The following is a 22,427-nucleotide window of genomic DNA, read 5'->3' as shown; positions in this document are numbered from 1 at the left end:
TTAGGGCCTATAGGCCTATCATTCGAATAGGTAATCATTTTTTCATTTTTGTAGGGAGTGGGACAAAGATCATACGGTATTTGATGTTTTTTAGTAATTTTTGTAAGTTTGTTGTTGTTTGCTGGGTTTTTTTTTTGGCTTATTTTGGCTAAATTGTCATTTTTTAAAACATTTTTTTACGTAGCAGTTATTATGCATCATCAATGTGCGATTTATTATAACGTTGTGCGCCCTGTAATCAATTAAAAGTAACGTTTACTTAACGAATGCCAATACCGCACGTTAGTTCTTTTGTTTACTGTGCATGCAAGGCAAGTAAATGAGTAAGCTTATCTTGATCAAATTTATATCGTGTCAGTGGTCGTTCTGAAATTTCATCACCATGGCCAAGCTGAAGATTATCCTTATTTTACTAGCAGTGTATATTGCTTATCAATACTATGATCCATTTGATCCAGGTAAACATATAAAAAACTTAAAGGGCATTTCGTGATCCACAGCCTCATCCCCCACTTTTCTCAAAAAAGTTGAGATTTTTATATCACTGGAAACCTCTGGCTACATAATGTTTATGTACAAAATATTTCTTGCAGATTAATTCGTTTTGCAAAGATATCGTGAAATTTGAATTTCGACGCATTATTGTCTATGGCTATGCCATATGGAGCAGTGTAATACACATAATCATGCATAACTCGCAAACGCAAAATCGGAATCAACTGAAATTTTGGGAATAGGCTTTTTTTGTGGATATGTACTGAAAAATGTCATAAAAAGAGGATGCTAGGATCACGAAATCCTCCTTTAAATTTAAACTTATCATGTCAAGTTATTAAAAGGAGGATTTCGTGATCCTATACTAAAATGCAGAAAACCTTTGACGCGTATCATACATCAGCGTATTAATTGCGTTGAAACGCATTTTGGCTCTGATTGGCTGCCGAGCCGTTGGCTGTTGTCGAGCCGTGACCTTTGCACTCATACCGCCGTACATTAACACACAGGAACCGTACCGTATAGTACACCGCTGACCTGAACATGACCCGACTGCATCATGTGCATGCTTTCAAATCACAGCACACGTGCGATTTGACAGCTGTAGAAAATGTCACGAAAATGTGTGTTCTATTTCGTTGTTTTTTACGTTGTTTGGAACATAGGCCACTGTTGTAATTTCGTTCTGGTATACCAGAACGAAATTCAAATATGACGATATTTTTGCTAAATGAATTAATCTGCAAGAAATATTTGGTACATAAACATTACGTAGTCAGAGGTTTCAGTAGTATACAAATCTCAACTTTTTTTGAGAAAAGTAGGGGGATGAGGTTGTGGATCAGGCCAAAAAAAAAAGATTGTTTGCTTGTCCTCCAGCGACTGACCGTAATTTACCACCCGAGGATAAAAAAGTTTTTAAAAACTTTTACCGACCGACCGACCCATATTTGTGACTGTGCGAAATTTTTTTTAAATATTTTTTTTAGTACTACTTTTCAACAAAACGGTATTAAAGTTTTATTTGACCGGGTTTGCAGCATTCCAATTAATTCCACACTATTTGAGGTATACAACGGTAATGAGGATAATGTGGAGGTCAAAGGAATAGTTCGTTTGAGGTGTATTAAAGTGGCAGAAAGTAAGACAAGTGTAGGAAATGAGATCGATGATAGAGAGGGACATGGGGTAGGATCTTGGGAGTGCAATCGAAAAAAAAAAAGAAAGAAAAAGAAACGTTTCCCGACCGACCGACCCAACTCTGAAAAAGTTGAGGAGGACAAGCAAACAATCTTTTTTTTTTTGCCTCACGAAATGCCCTTTTAATAAATTATATTTAGGCCTATAACATTTTCATACAAAATAGATTAGTATTTCTTTGCCATAAAAATTTTAGCTTTTACTGTCAGATATATCCCCTATTAATTTTGAGCAGAACAACTAAAGGTCCGTCCGTTCATACTACCACAGCATTTGCGATGCGTTACTTTGTGATACGGTATTCGGTGCGTTGCCGCACTGCATCGTACTGCAAACTAATGCATTGCGATATCGCAATGAAGTTAAATACATTTTTACTTGGAAATGCGACAAGTTGCGGCAAAAAGTAATCAATATATCGGCATCACAAAGCAACGCATCGCAAATTGGCATTAAAGGTGTTAATGTCTGGTAGTACTAGGGAACCTAGTCTAGGTATGCTAGGTGAATTCAAATTTGTCATCAAACTGCATCATTTTATATATCAAAGTAAAGCCCATGACTAAAGAAAGCCAAAACTGAAAACCTTTTTGTCATACATGTAGCACTTTCCGTAGCAAAGTTACATCTTGTCATCAAAAAGATTCTGCTAGCAAAATTCCCCAAAACAGTATTTCGGGGGTGTTTATAGATCTTAGTCTCATGATGATAGCAGCTTTTTTAATGGAACTGCTATCAAAATCCTCTAAAATTCCACGTGTGAGTGTCTCATCTCCATAAAAAATGATATACTGCTCAACTCTCATAATTTTAAATATGACAATCATGATTTAGATATCACAAATGAATATTGTTATTTGGGTATAGTGTTCCATTTGGTTCTTTTACAAAATCTATGAGTAGACTTAAGGGATCTAAAATGAGCGTTTATTTGTGCGTTTCGACAGTATTTTTGTGGGACATGAGAGCACCTCAGACCTATCGAATTGCATTCTGAATCTGAAGCATGTCTTTCTGATATCAAATAATTTTCATTTTTGAAAATCACAATATAATACAAATTTTATGACAAATTATAAAAATTTGATATTTTTCAAATTTTGATATATAACAGTCCTCAAAGTAAATTATATAAATCTAATGATATATTCTTAAAGTGTATGTAGCATTTGAAAAGCCGACGGTCAATTGAAAATTTTGACCTTTCATATTGAAGATATGGATTTTTTCCCAAAAAGACCTAATTTTTTTTGGTGTTTTGGGAAAAAAATCCATATCTTCAATACAAAAGGTCAAAATTTTCAATTGATCGTCGGCTTTTCATCCCACCTACATGTATACACTTTAAGTATAAATCATCAGATTTATAAAGTTTACTTCAAGTACTGTTAAATATCAAAAATATCAATTTTAATGATTTGCCATAAAATGTGTATTAAATTGCTAATTTCAAAAAAATTATTTGATATCAGAAGGACATTCTTCGTATTCAGAATGCATTTCGACATGGCTGATGTGCTCCAATGTCCCACAATAAATACTGTCCAAATGTTCATACCCCAGCCCTTAAAGATAAAACTTTGAAAGCTTATTTTAAATTATAATACTTAATACACTTGTTCTGCCTATTATTACCTATGGTTGCGAAGTCTGGGCCCCATATTTGTTAAATAAATTAAATGATTCAAATTTTCTCACTAAGTGTGATAAACTACCTGGTGAAACTTTACATGTCAAAGTTTGTAAAATTATTTTGGGTGTTTATAAAAAAGCAACCAACAATGCCGTCCGAGGTGAATTAGGTAGTTTTCCTATTCTAATTGTCATGCTTTGTCTTTCTGTTAGATATTGGTGGAAACTTAATATTAAGTGTATGAAAGGTGATCAATCTTTTGTTATTTCAGCACTCACTGATAATAGAAGATTAATATCAAGTAATATCTTCTCATGGTCAACTGGTATAATATTTTAGCACTGATTAACAGACTTGATATTTGGGATAAACCTAATATTATTATGTGTAGTAATTTTAAGGATATTATTGATTCTAGTTTACAGAATGTTTACAGTTCACTTTGGATCACTCAAATTAATACATTTCAGTCTAAACTTAGAACTTACTGTATTTTTAACAAGTCATTCCAAATGGAAAATTACGTTTTAATGTTTAGCCGTTCATCACGAACTCCATTTTGTAAACTCAGAGTTAGTGCACATATGCTGATGATAGAGAAGGGACGATATCTATCTCCCAAGGTAATCCCTGAAGAAAGACTTTGTAAGCTTTGTGATAGAAACGAAGTGGAAGATGAATTTCATTTTGTTATGAAATGTTCATTTTATAGCTTATTTAAGTCATTGAAGGAATTTGTCGATATAGACTCATCTTCTGATTCAGAAATTTTCAAGCTGATTATGAGTGCAAATGAATATGATATCATAAAGCCTGTTATCAATTTTGTTAAATCAGCTTTTGAACATCGTGGAAATGTAGATAATTGATTATGTTTTCCCTGTTAGCTTTGTATCTCTTGCCATATACATGTAAGACAGTATTAATTAGTATTTTGTAGAACTAGATTATTGTTGTATTGTTCTTGACTATACCTGTATGTTGGGTTTAATGTCATTTAATTGATTATTTGGGTCAAGTGAAGTATAGAAAACATATTTCCTTGACCGGCCTGTTCTTGAAAAAGTTTGAAATTTCTATGTAAATATGTATTGTGTTTGGGCCCCGGTCTAGGCAAATTTGGCTGACTAGCAAATGTGTTAACTAAGGTTTGCCTCTCATACCTACCTAGTCCTGCCATCGTCACTGGTTGTAAATTCCAATTTTCTTTGCTTTGCCTTAGTTGCTCGAGAAGTCTAGCCAAGAATTTGCTCACCGATAGCTTCACATTCTAGGCTACATACATGTAGGAGACCATTGCATTCAAAATCTAATCTGATTCGCAGAAGCATGACACTGTAAAGCAATGGAAGCTCAGAAGAAAACACAGAAAGATCACAAAAGGTGATTGCATCAAAAATTTTGCTAAAATTACACTTCAGCAAAATTTTAGACTGTCCAAAATATAGGATGCACAACTTATAAGTTCCCCCTAATGCTTTTTAAAATAAATCGAAAATTATGTAACGAAATGTAAAATTGTAAAAAGTTATGAGTAACCTTATTTGTTTTACAAATCTGGGCCAATTTGTAGTGTCACACATCATTGCGTTTGGTCACAATGGTTCATTATGTAAAAAAAGAGGGAGTTTTAAAAATTGCACCTGAGTTCATAGGAGTCAATTGTCAAACAATACAGTATGTTAGGCCTGTCCATGTGTTTGTAATGGAAATAAAACTTAAAGTCTAGATGTTTAGTCTACAGGGGATGTGTCCTCCTACACTGTTGACAAGTGCATTGTAACGTCACCGCATGCTGTTTATTAAATTCTGGACCTGTTGCTGGTCCATGTTGTTCCATGTTGGATTGCTCGGGTTAGCTCTTGCAGTGTTGTGTTTTCATTGATAAGGTGGTCAACCTCATTTTTAACATCTCAGCCATTTATCATTAAAAAGAAACAAATTAAACATCTGCTTTGCTTTTGAAAAAGAAGAAGAAGAATACCAAAGATTATTAGTTTTCTTTTACAAACACATGAATATCCCTGGCCTACTGTATTGTTTGAGAATTGAGTCCTATGGACTCAGATGCAACTTTTAGCACTGTTTAAAACGGTCTCTTTTTTTTTACATAATGAACCATTGTGACTGCACAAAATGACGTGTGGCGCTGAAATTTGGTCCACATGTGTAAAACAAATAAGGCTATCCATATCTTTTTACAGGTTTGCATTTCGTCAAATATTTTTCGATTTATTTTATAAAGTATTTAGAGGGGAACTTATAAGTTGTGGCCCCTATAGGCAAATCTTGTTCAAAAGATACACCTTGACTCATCGAAATAACTTTCATCCAAATTTCAACATTAACAGAATAAATAACCACCGGTGCAAAAAAAATGCACCGCTGTCCAACAGAAAAATGATAGCAACGCACTCTAGCATCGAATGCATAACTATTGTGTGCAAATTCGAAGCTAGAGTTCTCGAGTAATGCCTTAGTTGTTTGGCTCAAAAATAAAAGGGGATATATCTGGCAGTAAAAGCTAACATTTTATGGCAAAGAAATGCTAATCTTTTTTGTAATAAAATGTTATAATATGAAATAGATTAGAATAAGAATATATCGTATAGATTCTTGGCTTATTTTGTTTTCCACAAAATGTTAGTTTTCATTGATCACATGTCCCCTTTTAATTTCGAGCCAACAAGTAAGGTAAAACAAAGAAAATTGCTATTTCATTCCAGTGCCTATATTTATTATTGTCAATGACAATTGATTGAATGATCACATAGGATGCGTGCAGGGTTCGAATTCAGTCAATTTTTTTTTCAGTCAAATGCGTATCATTTTGCGATGCAATATTTGTATTTGCGTAGCGAATCTACAACTTCTGTCATTGTCATCAAATCTCGGCTATAAAGCCCCCAGACGATCACATGTCACGCTCGAGGGCAGAGTTTGAGGGCAATTTAGCAAATATAATTATATGCACGAAGCAGGATCATAGCATTTGAAAAAAGGGTATAGGCCTATACTTTTACCGCGAGGAATGAGCATGGCCATTGAAAAATAATGTTGCAATTTTGCAAACCTGGTAAAGTCGCTCCACGACCATAAAGAACAGCAAAAATACCACAGATGAAAAAAACCTTCAAAAACGATAAAACCAGATTAGGTCTTCTAACTCTTCACCTAATTTTTGTTCAACATTATCTCAACATTATCTCATCCCCGTAAAAATATTGCAAGCTTCCGAAGGTCGCTGATCTTATGGTTTTGGTAACTCCCTTCACCAGGAACATGTGTTATGATTTTGTGTATAGTTTATAGTGCGTGCAATGGAGACATTCTCTTGCATAATTGGTGGAGTAACGCTAGTAAACATAAGCATGACATAAGCAATCAACCACAACAGATTCCGCAATATGGTACCCAACATTGCTTTGTCTTATTTTTGCAACAGAATACAGCATAAATGGGGTCAACCTTTTCGGGCTGTTGAGGAAGGGGCGGCAAAATTTAATTTTCTTCAGCCCCCCGGGGTAGGAGCGGCCACGGTATGCCACTGTTCCTTGTATTCAAAATGCAATTCGATATGTCTGATGATGTGCCAGAGAAAAAAAAATATGTGAAAACATCACAACTATCTGAGCCCTTAAGGAAACCTACATAAATATTTGTCTAAACTTCACTTGAACCATATATATATAGTTTATTTGTGTGACATGAGAATCACACATGTATTTCCAAAGAGATTTTAATAACAGCTCCATATTTCATGAAAAGCTGCTCTATGAGACTGCTGTTACCATACTTGACGGATCAAGATTTCAGTATCCATTTACTACATGAAATAATTAGTCAGTGGATCAGTAATTGCGAATTATGAATCAAGATTCGGATAGGATTCTTTCAAAACTCATAAAAATCGAGCAGCTGTCATGGTTACTCCTTTTATGATGACAGCTTCATGTGTATGCCCTATGCATTCACTGTGAAAGGGTATATGAGGTATTGTTGGTCGAAGCAGCCAAAAAAAAAAGATTTCCATTATCTGAATCAATATATTATTGAAAAATAACACTTTGGTGTTTGCGAAAGTTAATTCTACAAATCATATAGCCTACTTTGAAAACTTGCTTAATTTATTGTTGTTAATGAGTTATGTACGTTTTACAAAAGTGTTGTTGTGTCAGCCCTCTTTACAACATAACTCAAGAACCACAGGACCTACAAAAGTATGTCTGTGATATTTGAATTCTCCTACACGCTCGCTATGAATTGAGCAATGCAATTTTTGCTAAAGCTCACCATTCGCAAGATGCTGTGAACTACATTTTTTTTTTGCTGCTTCGACCAACAATACATCGTATACCCTTAGTAACTCCTGCAGGAAGGTAATCAATATGATTTGAAACAATTTCCTGACTTTTATAATTTCTTCACTATTTTACCAAACTTCTAAATTTCTCTTCGCAATATTGGCTGAACAGCTTTGATGAAAGTGCTATGACAAAACGGTTTTCAGTTTTGACTTTCTTTTTTCAAGGGCTTTAATTTGATATATAAAATGGCATGGTTTAATGAAAAATTAAAATGCACCTCGTCATACAAGTATTGGAACAAGAATGCAAAGCTGAGGACCGCAGAGAACAATGATACTGCTAAGACATATGTCCAGTCTGTGGACATGATAAGAAGAACTGTTTAATATGCTTGCATCTTGGTTTGCCATCTATAAACAAAATCATATCACCTAAAATGTATATTTGAAATTTTTTTGCAGAGGAGGTACGAGGCAAACGTGTTGTAATAACTGGGGCCAGTGCAGGAATAGGCGAACAACTAGCATACCAGTATTCACAACTTGGTGCTAAAGTGCTAATCACAGCAAGGAGAGAGCATGTACTTCAAAAGGTTTGTACCAAACTGTATTTTATATATTGTAGTCATCAGGGGTGGGGTAGTAGTACTTTATATATGACATTTTAAGGCTGAGGCTTTCAAAGTAAAGGATTTATGTGATAGAAAATGTAAAGAAATGAGGGTTTTGTGTGAGAGATGGACTTATTATGGCCCTGAATCATGGAGCAAGGTCTTTGGGATGAGAAAAAGATGCCCATACAAGCCTAGACTAGTATTGACTTGCTATTATGTAGAGCTCTCTAACTTTCTTCAAATGGCTTCATTATATAAAACAAGTAACCTACTGGTAATGAGAAGTTGTGCAGAATCGAAGTTGACAACTGAGTCTCACTAAAGCTCACTATTAAAACCACTCTGCGTGCATGCATTCCATGTGACTTGATAACGCAATCAGCCTAAGTTGCATATACCCAGGAATTGCTGCCGGGGCAGCAAACCTCGGCAGCTACATGTCGGTGATCATGTGCGTGGCATGCGAGGGGTCCCGGGTTTGAATCATGGGGGTACCAAGTGACTTCTTTCTTCACCTTCTCTCCTTTTTTGTTTCTTCTTTCTCTTCCGATAGCAAAAAACCACTGGTAGAGTTAGGGTTAAAGTTGAAAAAAGAATGGTCTTTTGGTTACCATGGTGACAGGTCCAAAAGATCTTTGGCTAAAGAACAGACAACCCCACATTTGTCAGTCACAAGAATTTTTTTAATTTATTCAGTGTGAAGAGAATTATTTTGTTTGAAGTTGGTAAAAAGTCTCAAACACAAGCTTAATTTACAAAATATGACCATGGTTAAATCATTAACACACCTTAATAGAAAGTTGACTATTTTGTACCCTTCAAAATGGCCAGATTTTACATGTGAGGTTTTAAAATGCTTAAATACAGGAGTTTGTGGGAGACACTGCCCCCTGCCCCAACAGGAGCTCTGCCCCTGCATCCCACCAGGGACCTCCCAGGCCCTTACTACCACTTTGATAAGGGGAAATTTTCTTAATACAACATCTGCCATTATGTGTTATTCTAGGTTGTTGCCAAGTGTAAGGAACTTGGAGCCCAAGATGCACATTACATTCCTTTAGACATGGGCAAGCTAGAAGATACCAAGCGGCTTATAGATGCAGCAAAAACCAAGCTTGGTGGTATAGACCATGTCATTCTTAACCATATCACGTATGACTATTTGGCTCCATGGAATGGGGACATGGAACGTCTCCAACAGGTGATGGATATCAACTTCCATTCCTATGTGAGTCTAGCAACTTATGCAACCCCTATGCTGAATGAGAGCCATGGTAGTATAGCAGTAGTGTCATCATTTGCAGGTAAAGTGTGCTGAGGCTTGTGGATCAACGTCTATTTAAAGGAGGATTTCGTGATCCTAGCATCCTCTTTTTATGACATTTTTCAGCAGATATCCACGAAAAAAGCTTATTCCCAAAATTTGAGTTGATTCCAATTTTGCGTTTGCGAGTTATGCATGATTTAATATGTGTATTACACTGCTCCATAGGCCACTGTTATAATTTCGTTCTGGTATACCAGAACGAAATTCAAATTTGGCGATATTTTTGCGAAACGAATTGATCTGCAAGAAATATTTGGTACATAAACATTATGTAGCCAGAGGTATCCAGTGGTATAAAAATCTCAACTTTTTAAAAAAGTGGAGAGATGAGGCTGTGGATCACGAAATGCCCTTTAGTGCCATTACATTTGTAACGTGAATTTATACTCAATCTTTTGCAGTGCTCTGTGTTTAATACCTCTGCTTTCAGAGTGTTGAGCTGATTGATTGATAAGGCCTAAAAAAATGTTTGGTTGCCCTTTCTTGACCAACCCCAAAAATAACAAATCAGTCACTTTTTTTTCTTGAAACTTGTGGAAAATGTAGCTTTTTAAACATTTTGATGCAGTTCTCAAAGCTAAATATTGGTAAAATTTAGACCCAATTTATTCACCTAAAGATGTCAATGAATGCTATAAAATAAATACTGATCCACCTGCCGTACACAGGCAGTGACGGTGCCACAGGGGGCATGGGGGAGGGAGGCAAATGCCCCCAAGTCAGAACTCTTGCCCCCCAGTCAGAACTCTTTCCCCCTCTGTTGCCCTCCAGTAAAAACCCAAAATTACGGCAATTTTGCTTAAAATGTGTTGATTTTGCCCCCCCCCCCCTGAAATTCACTTTCCCCCCCATGCCCCTTTGAAAAAAAATTCCTGGTTCCGCCACTGTACACAGGTAAAAACCTGGGGGGTACTCAGTACAAATGACCATACGGGGATGTGCCGCAAATATGGGTAGCATTTTCAGCCTCTTGGTATATCAATGACCCCTTTTTCAAAGCCTATTTTGGTATATGAGTGGGTCCTTTTTCAAAATTTTCTCAATTTTTTCGGAAAATAGCCCAATTTTTCCTTAATCTAGCCAAAATTTTCCCAAAATTTTGGGAAAATTTGTAAAAACTAAGACAATTTGGGTTAAATTCGGCCGAAAATTTTGACTTTTGGTATATCAATGGGTCCAAATTTCTTGAAAAATTGGTATATTTATGGGTCCACTTTTAAATTCTCAGCGGCACGTCCCTACCAAAACCAAACTTGAGTACCCCCCCGGGGGTAAAAATGGCAGCTGGATGTATACAGGGATGTTAATGGCAAATGAGTGCTTGTGCGACCGAGCCCCTCACAGCCGGGGTAAAAAGTCAATTTGATGGCCTTGTAGAGGGTGCATTTCGCTTGACCAGCAACATCCAATTTGTGAATGTAGACTGACAGAAAGTATCCAGAGTTGTATATCCTCAAGTCATGTCCACTTAACCCCCTGAGCACTACCTGCCGATCTAACATTGCCTCTGACTGGTCGATGGTCAATTACATGATATCTTCACTTTAATCACCAATCAGAATGGAACTTTGCAAATAATTCACCCCAATTATTTTGTGTGGTGAAACTTTTCTAACAATGTTGCTGATTGGTGTGATTGATAATGAAAACTTCTTTTTGGCCAATCGGCAGGTAGTTCTCATGGGGTTAAACTTATTCTTGATGCTCTTGTCTATAAAGTGATTAATATTTCTGTGTTTGTTTTTTAGGTAAAGTGGCTGCCCCACTTGTAGCACCCTACTGTGCCTGCAAGTTTGCCTTAGATGGATTCTTCAGTTCCTTACGTCAAGAATTTGTTATGCAAAATATGGATATATCTGTGACTCTGTGTGTTATAGGTAAGGGATTTTGGTTGTATTTAAGTCACAAGTAAGTTAAGTCATTTTGCAAAAGCTGCAAGTCACAAGTCCCAAAAATAATGACTCGAGTGAAAGTCACACAGTCACACGACTCGAGTCTACATCTCTGCTGTTTTTTGATGCAATAATTTTCCTCAGCGTTTGCTTTCAGGAAGAGATGACCTAGTATACCACTTCACTAGTTGTCTTGTTCATTGATGCTATTAACCCTAACACTCAAAAATACCACAGAATACCATGATGAAAAATTCTGCGCACGCATGGATCCCAGGGTCTGCGATGACGCTGGCCGGGCAGTGATAACCTGTGTAGGTACCGGTCCGTGATCATGTGGCTGGCATGCGGGGGGTCAAAGGTTCGAATCCCGGGGGTGCCAAGTGAAAAATTCTTCTTCTCTCCTTTTTCGTATCTTTGACTTCCAATATCAAAAAGCAGGGTTCAGTGTTAGGGTTTTAATTGGTATCATTTTAAAGCTTGTTGTGCTTGTCTCATGCTTACATTTTTATTCAAATCATGAAATGTCAAAAATGTAACTTGTTCCTGGTTTTGTTAGAGCAGGTCACATACTTGGAACACAGAAAATCTGAACATTTTAATTTTGGGGCACTCTAATGGTAAAGCTTGCATATTAGGCAGCAACTTTCAATATGGGGTTTTTTTTGGAGAAATTTTGTTTGAAAAATAGGGGTCTCGCTGGATCTGCACCTGGTGTCATTCTTACATTTACATTTTCTTTGTTATCCACCTGGCTTTAGCCATGGAGGAGATATTGCGATAGTGTATTCCTTCTGTATGTGTATATATGTATTCCATTTTGGGTAGGTTTTGCTTTCCGCCTGTTTTCTCAGAGACTAGAGGTCGCACATTCCTCAAACTAGGTATTATGGGTACAAACTAGGTATTATGGGTACTTATTGGTTACATTTTACTGGGGATTGTGTGGTTTGCGAACCGCTATTTTTTCTTTTATCTTTTGACAGGAAAAGTTGACACAGCAAGTTCTCATAAAAACACCAAGAATGTTATGAGTGCAGACAGATATTCCACACCTGCCCCGGACACTGCAAATAGGATCATGAAAGGCGCCACCTTGAGGGAGCGGGAAATTTACTTTCCATGGATCATGACAAGACCTACGATGATGGTCAGAGATTTACTTCCCAATGTCCTGGAGTGGTTGATCATGTCAGGGATGGATGAAAGAAGGAAAGGGAAGGCCAAGACTTCCTAGCAGGGAGAGAACATAGTGTAGTTGTCAACGATATGCAATCCCTGTGGAGTTCTGGCCTGTCTGGAGTCCCCAAGGCTCAGTCCTAGGACCTACCCTTTTTTTAATATACATAAATGACATTGTGAGTTGTGACTGATGTGAAATGTACCCTACGTCTATTCACTGATGACTCAGTTTTGTACACTGAGGTCAAAAACATAGCCAACCAAATCAAGCTTCAAGATGACTTGCACATGGTTTTCAAGTGGGCCGAAAAATGGCAAATGTCTTTCAACGCTACTAAATGTCAAAAACTCACAATACCTCACAAGACCAAACCTCTCAATTTCACTAACAAAGTTGATGACCACCATATTGAATCCACTACAAACCACAAATACTTGGGTGTAAATATCAACAACAACTTGGACTGGAAAAAACACATACAAAATACCACCTCCAGTACTCAGAGTACTCTAGCCATCCTCTTCCTGCCTGATGTAAAATCATGTGCCTACCAAGACCTAGTTTGGCCAAAGCTTGGATACTCTTCAGCAGCTTGGAACCGGCCAACAAGATCAGGTGAACAGGATTGAAGCTATCCAGAGACAAGTGCCGAGATTTGTCAGTAACAACTACGAGAGAACAACCAGTGTCACTGATATGCTAAAAAACCTGGAGTGGGAATCCCTTGCCACATGGAAGCTGCTCAACCAGCGCTTGATGTTTTATACGATTCATTTTAGCCTGGTGAACATACCATTTCCATCCTGTGTCTTACCAGCCACCCATCAAGGAAGAGCAAACAACATCTTAAGCTATCAGAAAATCCAATCTCGTTTGAACGCCTATAAGTATTCGTTCTTTACCCGAACCATACCCATCTGGAACTGGCTACCAACCACAGTGGTCAAAGCATCTTCTATCAGGCAGTTTCTCCCCCTCCAGTGCTGAGGGAGATGCTGCCCACCTCTACCCACCATAACCTGTAGGCAGCCATGTTTTTTTTACTTAGATAAAAGGGAAATTTTTGAGCACCCGAGGCACTTTTGTGCAGCACACCCTCCAATGACAAGCTCAGCTTATTTAGGGCTCATATTGAAATTCCCTTACACAGGAAGGTGTGCGCCATCCTGCAGCTTTCCTTTGCTAGCCTTCTATTGTTAAAATCCTGTGTGATTATAACACTGCAATTAGCCACTTAAATTAGGAGCGCGCTTTCCTGGGTTGTGCGATGAGCCATAGTCAGTTTGTTTTCTTCCCATTCGTCATGGACCACTTCAAAGGCAGGGTATCACTGATGCATATAATCCATCCGTTTTATGACCGAGCTTTATAGCGAGGGGAATCCTGCCTTCTTTCTGTGTGAAAGCGTGGTAGGGTATTTCAATATGAGCCCTTATGACTCAAGGCTATGATATGAATATAATGTAATATTATTATTAATGCATATTAATTAGGAGTTTAATCAGCTTATGCCGAGTCATATACAGTATCTTGGATACACTATTTTTTCCATTGAAAAGACATCAAGGTTTTATCACATGGCTTAGCAATGCATTTATCATATACATTAATTTACCATTACAGCGAGGGTTATGGGTTCAAGTCCCTCTAGCAGCAAAGTTCTTTTTGCAGTTATAAAATGCTATGCACACCCATCTGTTCCAATTTCCTCTGTTCATTAATTTACTATATAGTTAAATTTGTAAACTTTCTTGCACCTCAAGTTTGGTAGTGACGTAAGTGCTTTAAAAAAGTTACCTACAAATGTGCCAACAAATTCCCTTGTATATGTATGCACATGATCTCAGAGATGCCTGATTTACTTGAATTGTAGGATTTGTTATGTTATGTTACTCCAAATTTCCACACTTTTTTCAGCCCTTTTGAGACTTTATAGCCCAAAGATGCACACTTTATCAAGCTTTTTTTGCAGGTCACTTCCAAACTCAAGGTCTAACAAAGTAGAGGTACGTTATGCTGTGGCAAGTCATATGTTCTACGTCCTGAAATATTTGTATAATCATGTTTTACTATTTATAGACGATGTAAATTGTTATTTTTTTTTACAATTTGTATACGAAATGAACTTTTATAAAACAATATCTATATTTGTACAAAATGTAATATTTTATATTTTATTATGCAATAAACTGTGAACAAGGATTGTGTATAATACTATTTGTATTTGAAACTAGATCTCATTTTGAGTTTTGTGTTAGGGCTGGGAAAGTTGATTCTGAGTTTCATGTCACACTTAATTTTTAGGCATGCACTTGGATTTATTATTGAGATTATTCAATTTGAAGAAAAAACAAACTTTTTGTTTTTCTTGTCTTTTTTCCTTCTGAAACTAATAGAAATTTGACTATTAAAAATCATATCTAGAAGTTACAAAATTAGTGATCAATGAAAAAGTTGCCTTGCTTGTTTTTGCTATATAATATGTGACAGAGAAAATCAGATCGACTCACACAGATCTTAAATATACTGCGCCAATAAAGTATCCTTAAAATTTGCTTTTCTAACCCTAACTTCCGATATCAAAAAGCATGGGTCAGTGTTAGGGTTAGGTAAGATGTATTTTTTCAGATTAGAGTGTCTTCTAACCCTAACACCTGTAAATACCACAAAATACCACGATGAAAAATTCTGCGCATGCATGAATCCCAGGGTCTGCGTTGACGCAATCACCCTAAGTGTGATATGCTCACGGAATTGCTGGCCGGGCAGCAATAACCCATGCAGCTACCGGTCCGCGATCGTGTGGTTGGCATGCAGGGGGTCAAAGGTTCGAATCCCGGGGTGCCAAGTCAAAAATTCTTCTTCTTGAAAAATTCGGATCTTCTTTGACTTCCGTTATCAAAAAGCATGGGTCAGTGTTGGGGTTAATAAATGCACTATCTAATCCTGCACATTATGACACCACATTGAATCCAATGTGACCTCAAGAAGCAAAGTTACAGGCATTTGATTAGACAAAGGTCCAGTTTTAAAAGTGACAAACTGGCCTATTCAAAACTCCACAGACTAGACATCTGGTTTGAGAGTGGTGAATGGCTAGTTTATGCGTTAGGCTATAATTTAAAACAAAAGGAACAAAAGAAAACTGAAACAAAAAACTGACAAATAAAATGAAAGTTATGAAAAGTACAGAGAAGCAAAAACTGAAATAAAAACTGCTTTAAATAATGCTTCATTGAAGAAACTGTTTTATCTCTTTTTTTCGCTTGTTGGAATCTTTTTGCGCCTTGTATAGGACAGATAGTTGACTAAATTATAATTCTATTCAACTGGACTTACTATTTATGATGGCTACGGTATCACGTCATATCCATGACGCATCATCAGGCCGACTGGTCTTGAATTGGCTCTGTATTCTTGACCTGTGACGTCACGATGGTAGAAGTGACGTCACACACGAGTCGTCGAGGCCTGATGATGCGTCATGGATATGACGTGATACCGTAGCCATCATAAATAGTAAGTCCAGTTGAATAGAATTTTAATTTAGTCAACTATTTGATCTACCTAGATGATTGATAATATTCATAAATACTTGTATAGGACAGTTTGTCACTTTTAAAACTGGACCTTCGTCTATTCAATTGCTTGTAACTTTACTTCTTGAGGTCACATTTGATTCAATATGGTGTCATAATGTGCAGGATTAGATAGTGCATCCATTAAAAAAACAAATTAACCCCAATACTGTTCAGTTTTGAAATTGTGATTATTTTTCCAAGTGTAAGGATACTTTATTGGCGCAGTATATATTTTTACACTACATAAACAAGAAATTGTACATTACAGAGAGTGTGTATCCAAGTGGAACTGAGTACAATAGTCTTTGTAATATGATTCACACCCTCCACAATCTGCATTCTATTGAGTTTGGCGCATGACCTCAAATTGGTGGTATGAACTGTATTAGTTTTCTGAAAATCTGATCGCTGGTACGGTGATAGGATATGATAGCCTGATGTGCTGTATAGTTTTGTGTCATGTTATCTGCATATTTATGCATATTAATGAGCTTATTTGCATATTTTGCCTAAATTTTCATTAATCCACTCTGCAGCTTGAACACAATAACCGATCAACTTCATTATTATGTTTTCAGGGTTATTAGGAGTTAAGAAAACCTAATAATGATAATATTGGATGGCTTATTTCGCATGATACCATAACATATCGGATTCGTCATACAAATATCGAACTCGCCGTTGGCTCGTCCGATATTTTTATGACTCATCCGATATGTTATGGTATCATGCTCAGCCATCCAATATTATATCATTATTGTCTTCAGAATCTTGCATCCTATACCTTTGTACATAACCTAGCTGTCCGATAAATTTGTGTATCGGTCGCCTGGAGCTTCAGGGTTTTTTTCATATCTGTAGCCTCTTCATAGAGTGCATAGTTCATATACTTCAGGCACCATGTATGTCTCTTTTGGTGTGATTAAAATTTTTGTTGTTGTAAATATGACATGCGCATTTTTGACCAAAAATCTCATTTTTGACCAAAAATCACAATTTCACATTTTTTACAAAAAAATCCCATTTGACCAAAATCAAATTTTGAGCAGAAATAACAATTTTAAGCAAAGTCATGTTTTTTACCAAAAATCATGTTTTCTACTAAAAATCATGTTTTTTTAAACTAAAAATCATGTTTTTGACCAAAAAAAGATTCTGAAGACATAATAATGATAAAATTGGACGGATACTTTCGCATGATACCTGAATTTATCGATCTTGCTAGAGTTTTCAAATATCACGCGAGACGAAGTCGAGCGTGATATTTGAAAACTCTAGCGAGACCGATAAATTCAGGTATCACACTCAATCCGTCCAATTTTATATCAAACTTGGTTTGGTGATTGGTCATGGTAGCTTGATGTGCTATATAGTTTTGTGTCATGTTATTTGCCTATTTATGAATATTAATGAGCCTATTTGCATATTTGGTCTACATTTTCATTAATCCACTCTGCAGCTTAATCATATTAACCGATCAACTTCAGGGTTATTAGGAGTTAAGAAAGCCTAATAATGATAATATTGGATGGCTTATTTTGCATGATACCATAACATATCGGATTCGTCATACAAATATCGAAATCGCCGTTGACTCGTCCGATATTTTTATGACTCATCTGATATGTTATGGTATCATGCTCAGCCATCCAATATTATATCAAACTTAGTATGGTGATAGGATATGTTGGCCTGATGTGCTGTATAGTGTTGTGTTATGTTATTTGCATATTTATGAATATTAATGAGCTTATTTGCATATTTTGCCTACATTTTCATTAATCCACTCTGCAGCTGAAACGCAATAACTGATTAACTTCAAATTTGGTTTGGTGACTGGATATGGTAGCCTGATGTGCTGTATAGTTTTGTGTGATGTTATTTGCATATTTATGAATGTTAATGAGCAAATTTGCATATTTTGCATACATTTTCATTAATCCACTCTGCAGTTTAATCGCAAAGGTCGATCAACTTCATTATGTTTTCAGGGTTATTAGAAGTTAAGAAAACCTAATAATGATAATATTGGATGGCTTATTTTGCATGATACCATAACATATCGGATTCGTCATACAAATATCGAACTCGCCGTTGGCTCGTCTGATATTTTTATGACTCATCCGATATGTTATGGTATCATGCTCAGCCATCCAATATTATATCAAACTTGTATGTGGATTGGAAATGGTGGCCTGATATGCTGTATAGTTTTGTGCATATTATTTGCAAATTTCTGAATATTAATGAGCTTATTTGCATATTCCATATTATTTGTATTTATAAACACCCTATGTGTGGGGGCCACCTTAATTAAGAACCGCGTAATTCTAGTTGCTAATTAATTTATCTTTTTCGATTATTAAGTTTTGGTGATGAATTGTTTGGAAAATAGGGGTCATGCTGGATCTGCGCCTGGTGTCATTGTTACATTTACTTTTTCTTTGTTTCTTTTATCTTTTGACCACAGGAAGTATTGACACAGCAAGTTCTCATAAATACACCAAGAATGTGTATAGTGTAGACCTATTTACCACACCTGCCTCGGACACCGCAAATAGGATCATGAAAGGCGCCACCTTGAGGGAGCGTGAAATTTACTTTCCATGGATCATGACAAGACCTACGATGATGGTCCGAGATTTACTTCCCAATGTCCTGGAGTGGATGATGGAGTCAACTATGAAAGATGATGCTGTAGAAAAGGGAAGGCTATGATAAGAATGTAATGTAACATTGATGCACATTATTTAGGTGTTTGATTAACTTGGCAGAATCATATTCAGTGTCGGTACACTTTTTTTCCTGTGAAAAGTCACCAAGGTCTTATCTCATGGTTAAATTCATTCTCAACATCAGGGGCATAGCCAGGGTGAGCTAGGGGAAAATCCCCCTGGAAATTTTAAAGGGATAAAATGGGGACAACAAAGAGGAAAGTGCCCTTAAAATGACTCAAAATGGGACAAAAAATTGGCAAATGGGGACGAAAAATTGGCTTTGCCCCCTCACACTAACATCCTGGCTATGTTACTGCTCAACACACTGTATAATGATCAGTTACGTATAGTGGAATTTATGTTGTTATTTTCAGTACTTATAAATAAATTTATTTTAATATTTATTTTTATATAATTATTATATAAATTAATTCCCTTGGTGTAGTCGGCTAATCATAATACACCGAATTGGTAATTGCAGAAAGCCTTTGCAAAAGAAACAGATTACGTTGTCATTGATGCACACATCGCCACTGCTTGAGCAGACAATCATGTGCACTGACATTTTGTGCATAGACAGTGACATACATATGTGACCATCCTCCACAACTGAGCCCGGATGTCGCCAGTGCCACTATTGAGATCCCGGGATTGAGATATGCTCCATTGAACTTAACAATAAACAATAGGAAACAAAGGATATATTGACTGTTTTATTGATTTTTCACTACTTAAATGTCAAGTACTATAGACATGATATACATCATTTTAAAGCTAATTTCAAGCAGAATATTTTGGTTGAATATCTCAAAAATGATGATTGGCGACTTCAGGGCTCAGTTGTGCTGGATGGTCACATATGTGATGCGATCAAGCAAAATCAGTCGGAACTCGGAAATATTATATTTTCAGTTTCTTATAAGATAGTAAGAGGCATTTACAAAGCTGCATTTTGCAGAAAACTCCATTGAAATTGAACAACCTGTTCCGAAGATATCAGCAATTAAAGAGTTTCCAAAACAATAGGAAACAAGGAAATATATTGATATTTTGTTTGATCGCATCACATATATATTTTTTTCATCTTCAGAGTTAGTGACGTCAATGTGTTGAAGCAGCTGTATTGTGCATGCATATGCCTGGGACTGCCTTTTGAAGAGAGCAAGAGCAATCATTCTCGACTGCTCTCCTTTAATCTTCTATGTTGACCATTCTCTCCTTACAGTCTATTGTAAATGCTCTAAATAGCTCTCCTTGAAGGCTCCAGAAGAGTTATTTAATGCTCTCCTGAAAAAATCCAAGACAGTCCCTGATATGCTTGTAGCAAACACTCGCTATTTGAAGCTATACCAAATATAATGTAGCCAAAATAAAGAGGAGATAAAATCCTGAAAAATTATCCCCACTCACACTTTATAATGAAAGACAAAGATAAAAAGACTAGTTTGCGTCTGACGTCACTGTCAATCAAATTCTCTACGATCCTTGATTGGCTAATAGCGGCGTATAAGGAAGGTCGATTCATCTGGCTGGTGCCGATCAGAGAAAAGGAATAGCAGTGAATGGCGAAAAATTACGACTCTTACAAGGCAAAAAGCAACTTTTCTAGGCATTGTGGACATGGTGCTTTCGCCAAAAAAAGTTTCCTACTATTAAGACCTAACTTTTGAGATGGTTTGTATGTTAAAAGGTGCAAAATTAACAATAAGGCGTCCGGTTTTACCGCCATGTTCAGCAACTCATATCATGACACTTGTAAAGAAACCGTGCTTGGAGTTTGATTGACAGATGACGTCAGACGCAAACTAGTCTTTTTATCTTTGTCTATCATTATAGCTGAATATATACTCCATCGCTGAGCGATGAACAATTGGTATTAGACCAATGAGATAGCCCACTTTTCCTGACGCAACAAAAAGCACGTTAACTCAATGTCTAGAAACCAATCGCTTGTTGTTCAGCGATGGAGTATAAATTCAGCTTTACTATAGAGGGTACCACACCCCTGCTCAATTTTGTGCCTATTTTTGCACTTTTCTCAAAAATTATAGTGCATTGGTGACAAGTAAGACATGTATATTATATATAGGGGCAAGGACTACAACTACTGCACTAGAAATTTTATTTCAACACAGACAACAGTTGTGGAGTTACAGTCAAAAATGAGGGAAAACCAATATTTGATCAATAAATCCAATAACTACTTGCCTTGTGTTGCTGAATTTTCAGTGCAGTAGTTGTAGTCTTTGCCCCTATAATATACATATCTTACTTGTCACCAATGCGCTATAATTTTTGAGAAAAATGCAAAAATAAGCACAACATTGGCTAGGGGTGTAGTACCACCTTAACTATACAGACAACCAAAACATAAACACCTGTAGACCTTGTATTTACTTGTGCTAAGTAATTTATTTCTGGAGCAATAAGGCACAATACAGTTGAATTAGCAATGCATTAATCATTTACATTAAATATCAGTGTTCAAAATTTTGGTTGTCCGTTCACCCGGGACAACCTAAACATGCACCGGACAACCAAAAATAATGCTCTAGTTGTACGGCGGACAACCAAAGATCTACAGCCAAAGGTCACTTTTTCAGCATGTTACGTTTGCTCAAACCTGACATAACTGATGAATTGTTAAATATTTAAGAGTAATTGTTCATAAATTGACTACACTCACTCAACTTTATTAGTCACATGTAGTTGTTTCAGATTGTGGCAGCTTACGGACAACCAAAAACATTGGTGGACAACCAGAAATTACAACCTAGTTGTCCGTGGGACAACCCCTTTTATTTTCTTAATTCGGACAATGGTTACTATTACAGCGAAGGCTATGGGTTTGAGTTCCTCTAGCAGCAAAGTTCTCTTTGCAATTACAAAATGATTCGTGCACCCCATCTGTTCCAATTTTATCAAAACCTACCCAAGTCTATGGAAAGTGATTTTGAGAAAACTAAAAAACAAATGTGTATCATACATGCTTGGTATACATACATGCTGGATTTCACATGCTCAATAGATGCACATAGAGGGTGGATTTGGGTTCAACTTTTGTACATATGATCATAGATTTTAAATATGGGCCAACGTATGGACTTGGGTGGGTTTTGTATTCATGTATTCAATTTACTATTATAGTTTAATCTGTAAACTTGGTTTCACCTCAAGTTTGGTAGTGAGGTCAGTGCTTCAACAAGTTGTGCTACAATGTGCCAACAAATTCCCTTGTATGCACATAATCTCAGGGATGCTAGATTTCTTTCAATTGTAGGATTTCCTACTTTTTGTTACTCCAAATTTCCACACTTTAATTTTTTTCAGCCCGTTTTGAGACTATATAGCCCAATGTCACACACTTTTTCAGCCTTTTCCTGCAACGTCACTTCAGGCCACTGGCATCCTTGAACATATGTCACTTCCAAACTCAAGGTCTAACAAAGTAGAGGCACATGTTGTGGCTTGATCAAGTC

General features: G+C 36.6%; 1 protein-coding gene across 2 annotated transcripts; it reads left to right on the top strand.

Annotated features, from left to right (window-relative positions):
• Window positions 1–280: 280 nt before the first annotated feature.
• LOC140145028 (hydroxysteroid 11-beta-dehydrogenase 1-like protein) lies at window positions 281–21,033 on the top strand. Of its 2 annotated transcripts, none has more exons than XM_072166818.1 (5): window positions 281–458; window positions 8,097–8,227; window positions 9,255–9,552; window positions 11,324–11,452; window positions 12,454–14,704. In XM_072166818.1, the coding sequence occupies exons 1-5, from the start codon at window positions 383–385 to the stop codon at window positions 12,702–12,704; spliced, it is 885 nt and encodes a 294-aa protein (XP_072022919.1). In that variant the 5' UTR covers window positions 281–382; the 3' UTR covers window positions 12,705–14,704. The 2 variants fall into 2 exon arrangements, with proteins under 2 accessions (XP_072022919.1, XP_072022920.1); XM_072166819.1 differs by lacking the exon at window positions 12,454–14,704 and adding an exon at window positions 18,702–21,033 and having other exon boundaries at window positions 282–458.
• Window positions 21,034–22,427: the final 1,394 nt, after the last annotated feature.

Source organism: Amphiura filiformis, unplaced genomic scaffold (assembly GCF_039555335.1).
Source record: "Amphiura filiformis unplaced genomic scaffold, Afil_fr2py scaffold_118, whole genome shotgun sequence".
Taxonomy (NCBI): Eukaryota; Metazoa; Echinodermata; class Ophiuroidea; order Amphilepidida; family Amphiuridae; genus Amphiura; species Amphiura filiformis.
This window is presented reverse-complemented; position numbering and strand designations above follow the sequence as displayed.

Excerpts from the sequence above, each read along its gene's own strand:
- LOC140145028 (XM_072166818.1), top strand. The coding sequence starts at position 383 with ATGGCCAAGCTGAAGATTATCCTTATTTTACTAGCAGTGTATATTGCT. Across the intron at positions 459-8,096 it reads CTATGATCCATTTGATCCAG|AGGAGGTACGAGGCAAACGT; the intron begins GTAAACATATAA and ends ATTTTTTTGCAG. Across the intron at positions 9,553-11,323 it reads AGTAGTGTCATCATTTGCAG|GTAAAGTGGCTGCCCCACTT; the intron begins GTAAAGTGTGCT and ends TTTGTTTTTTAG.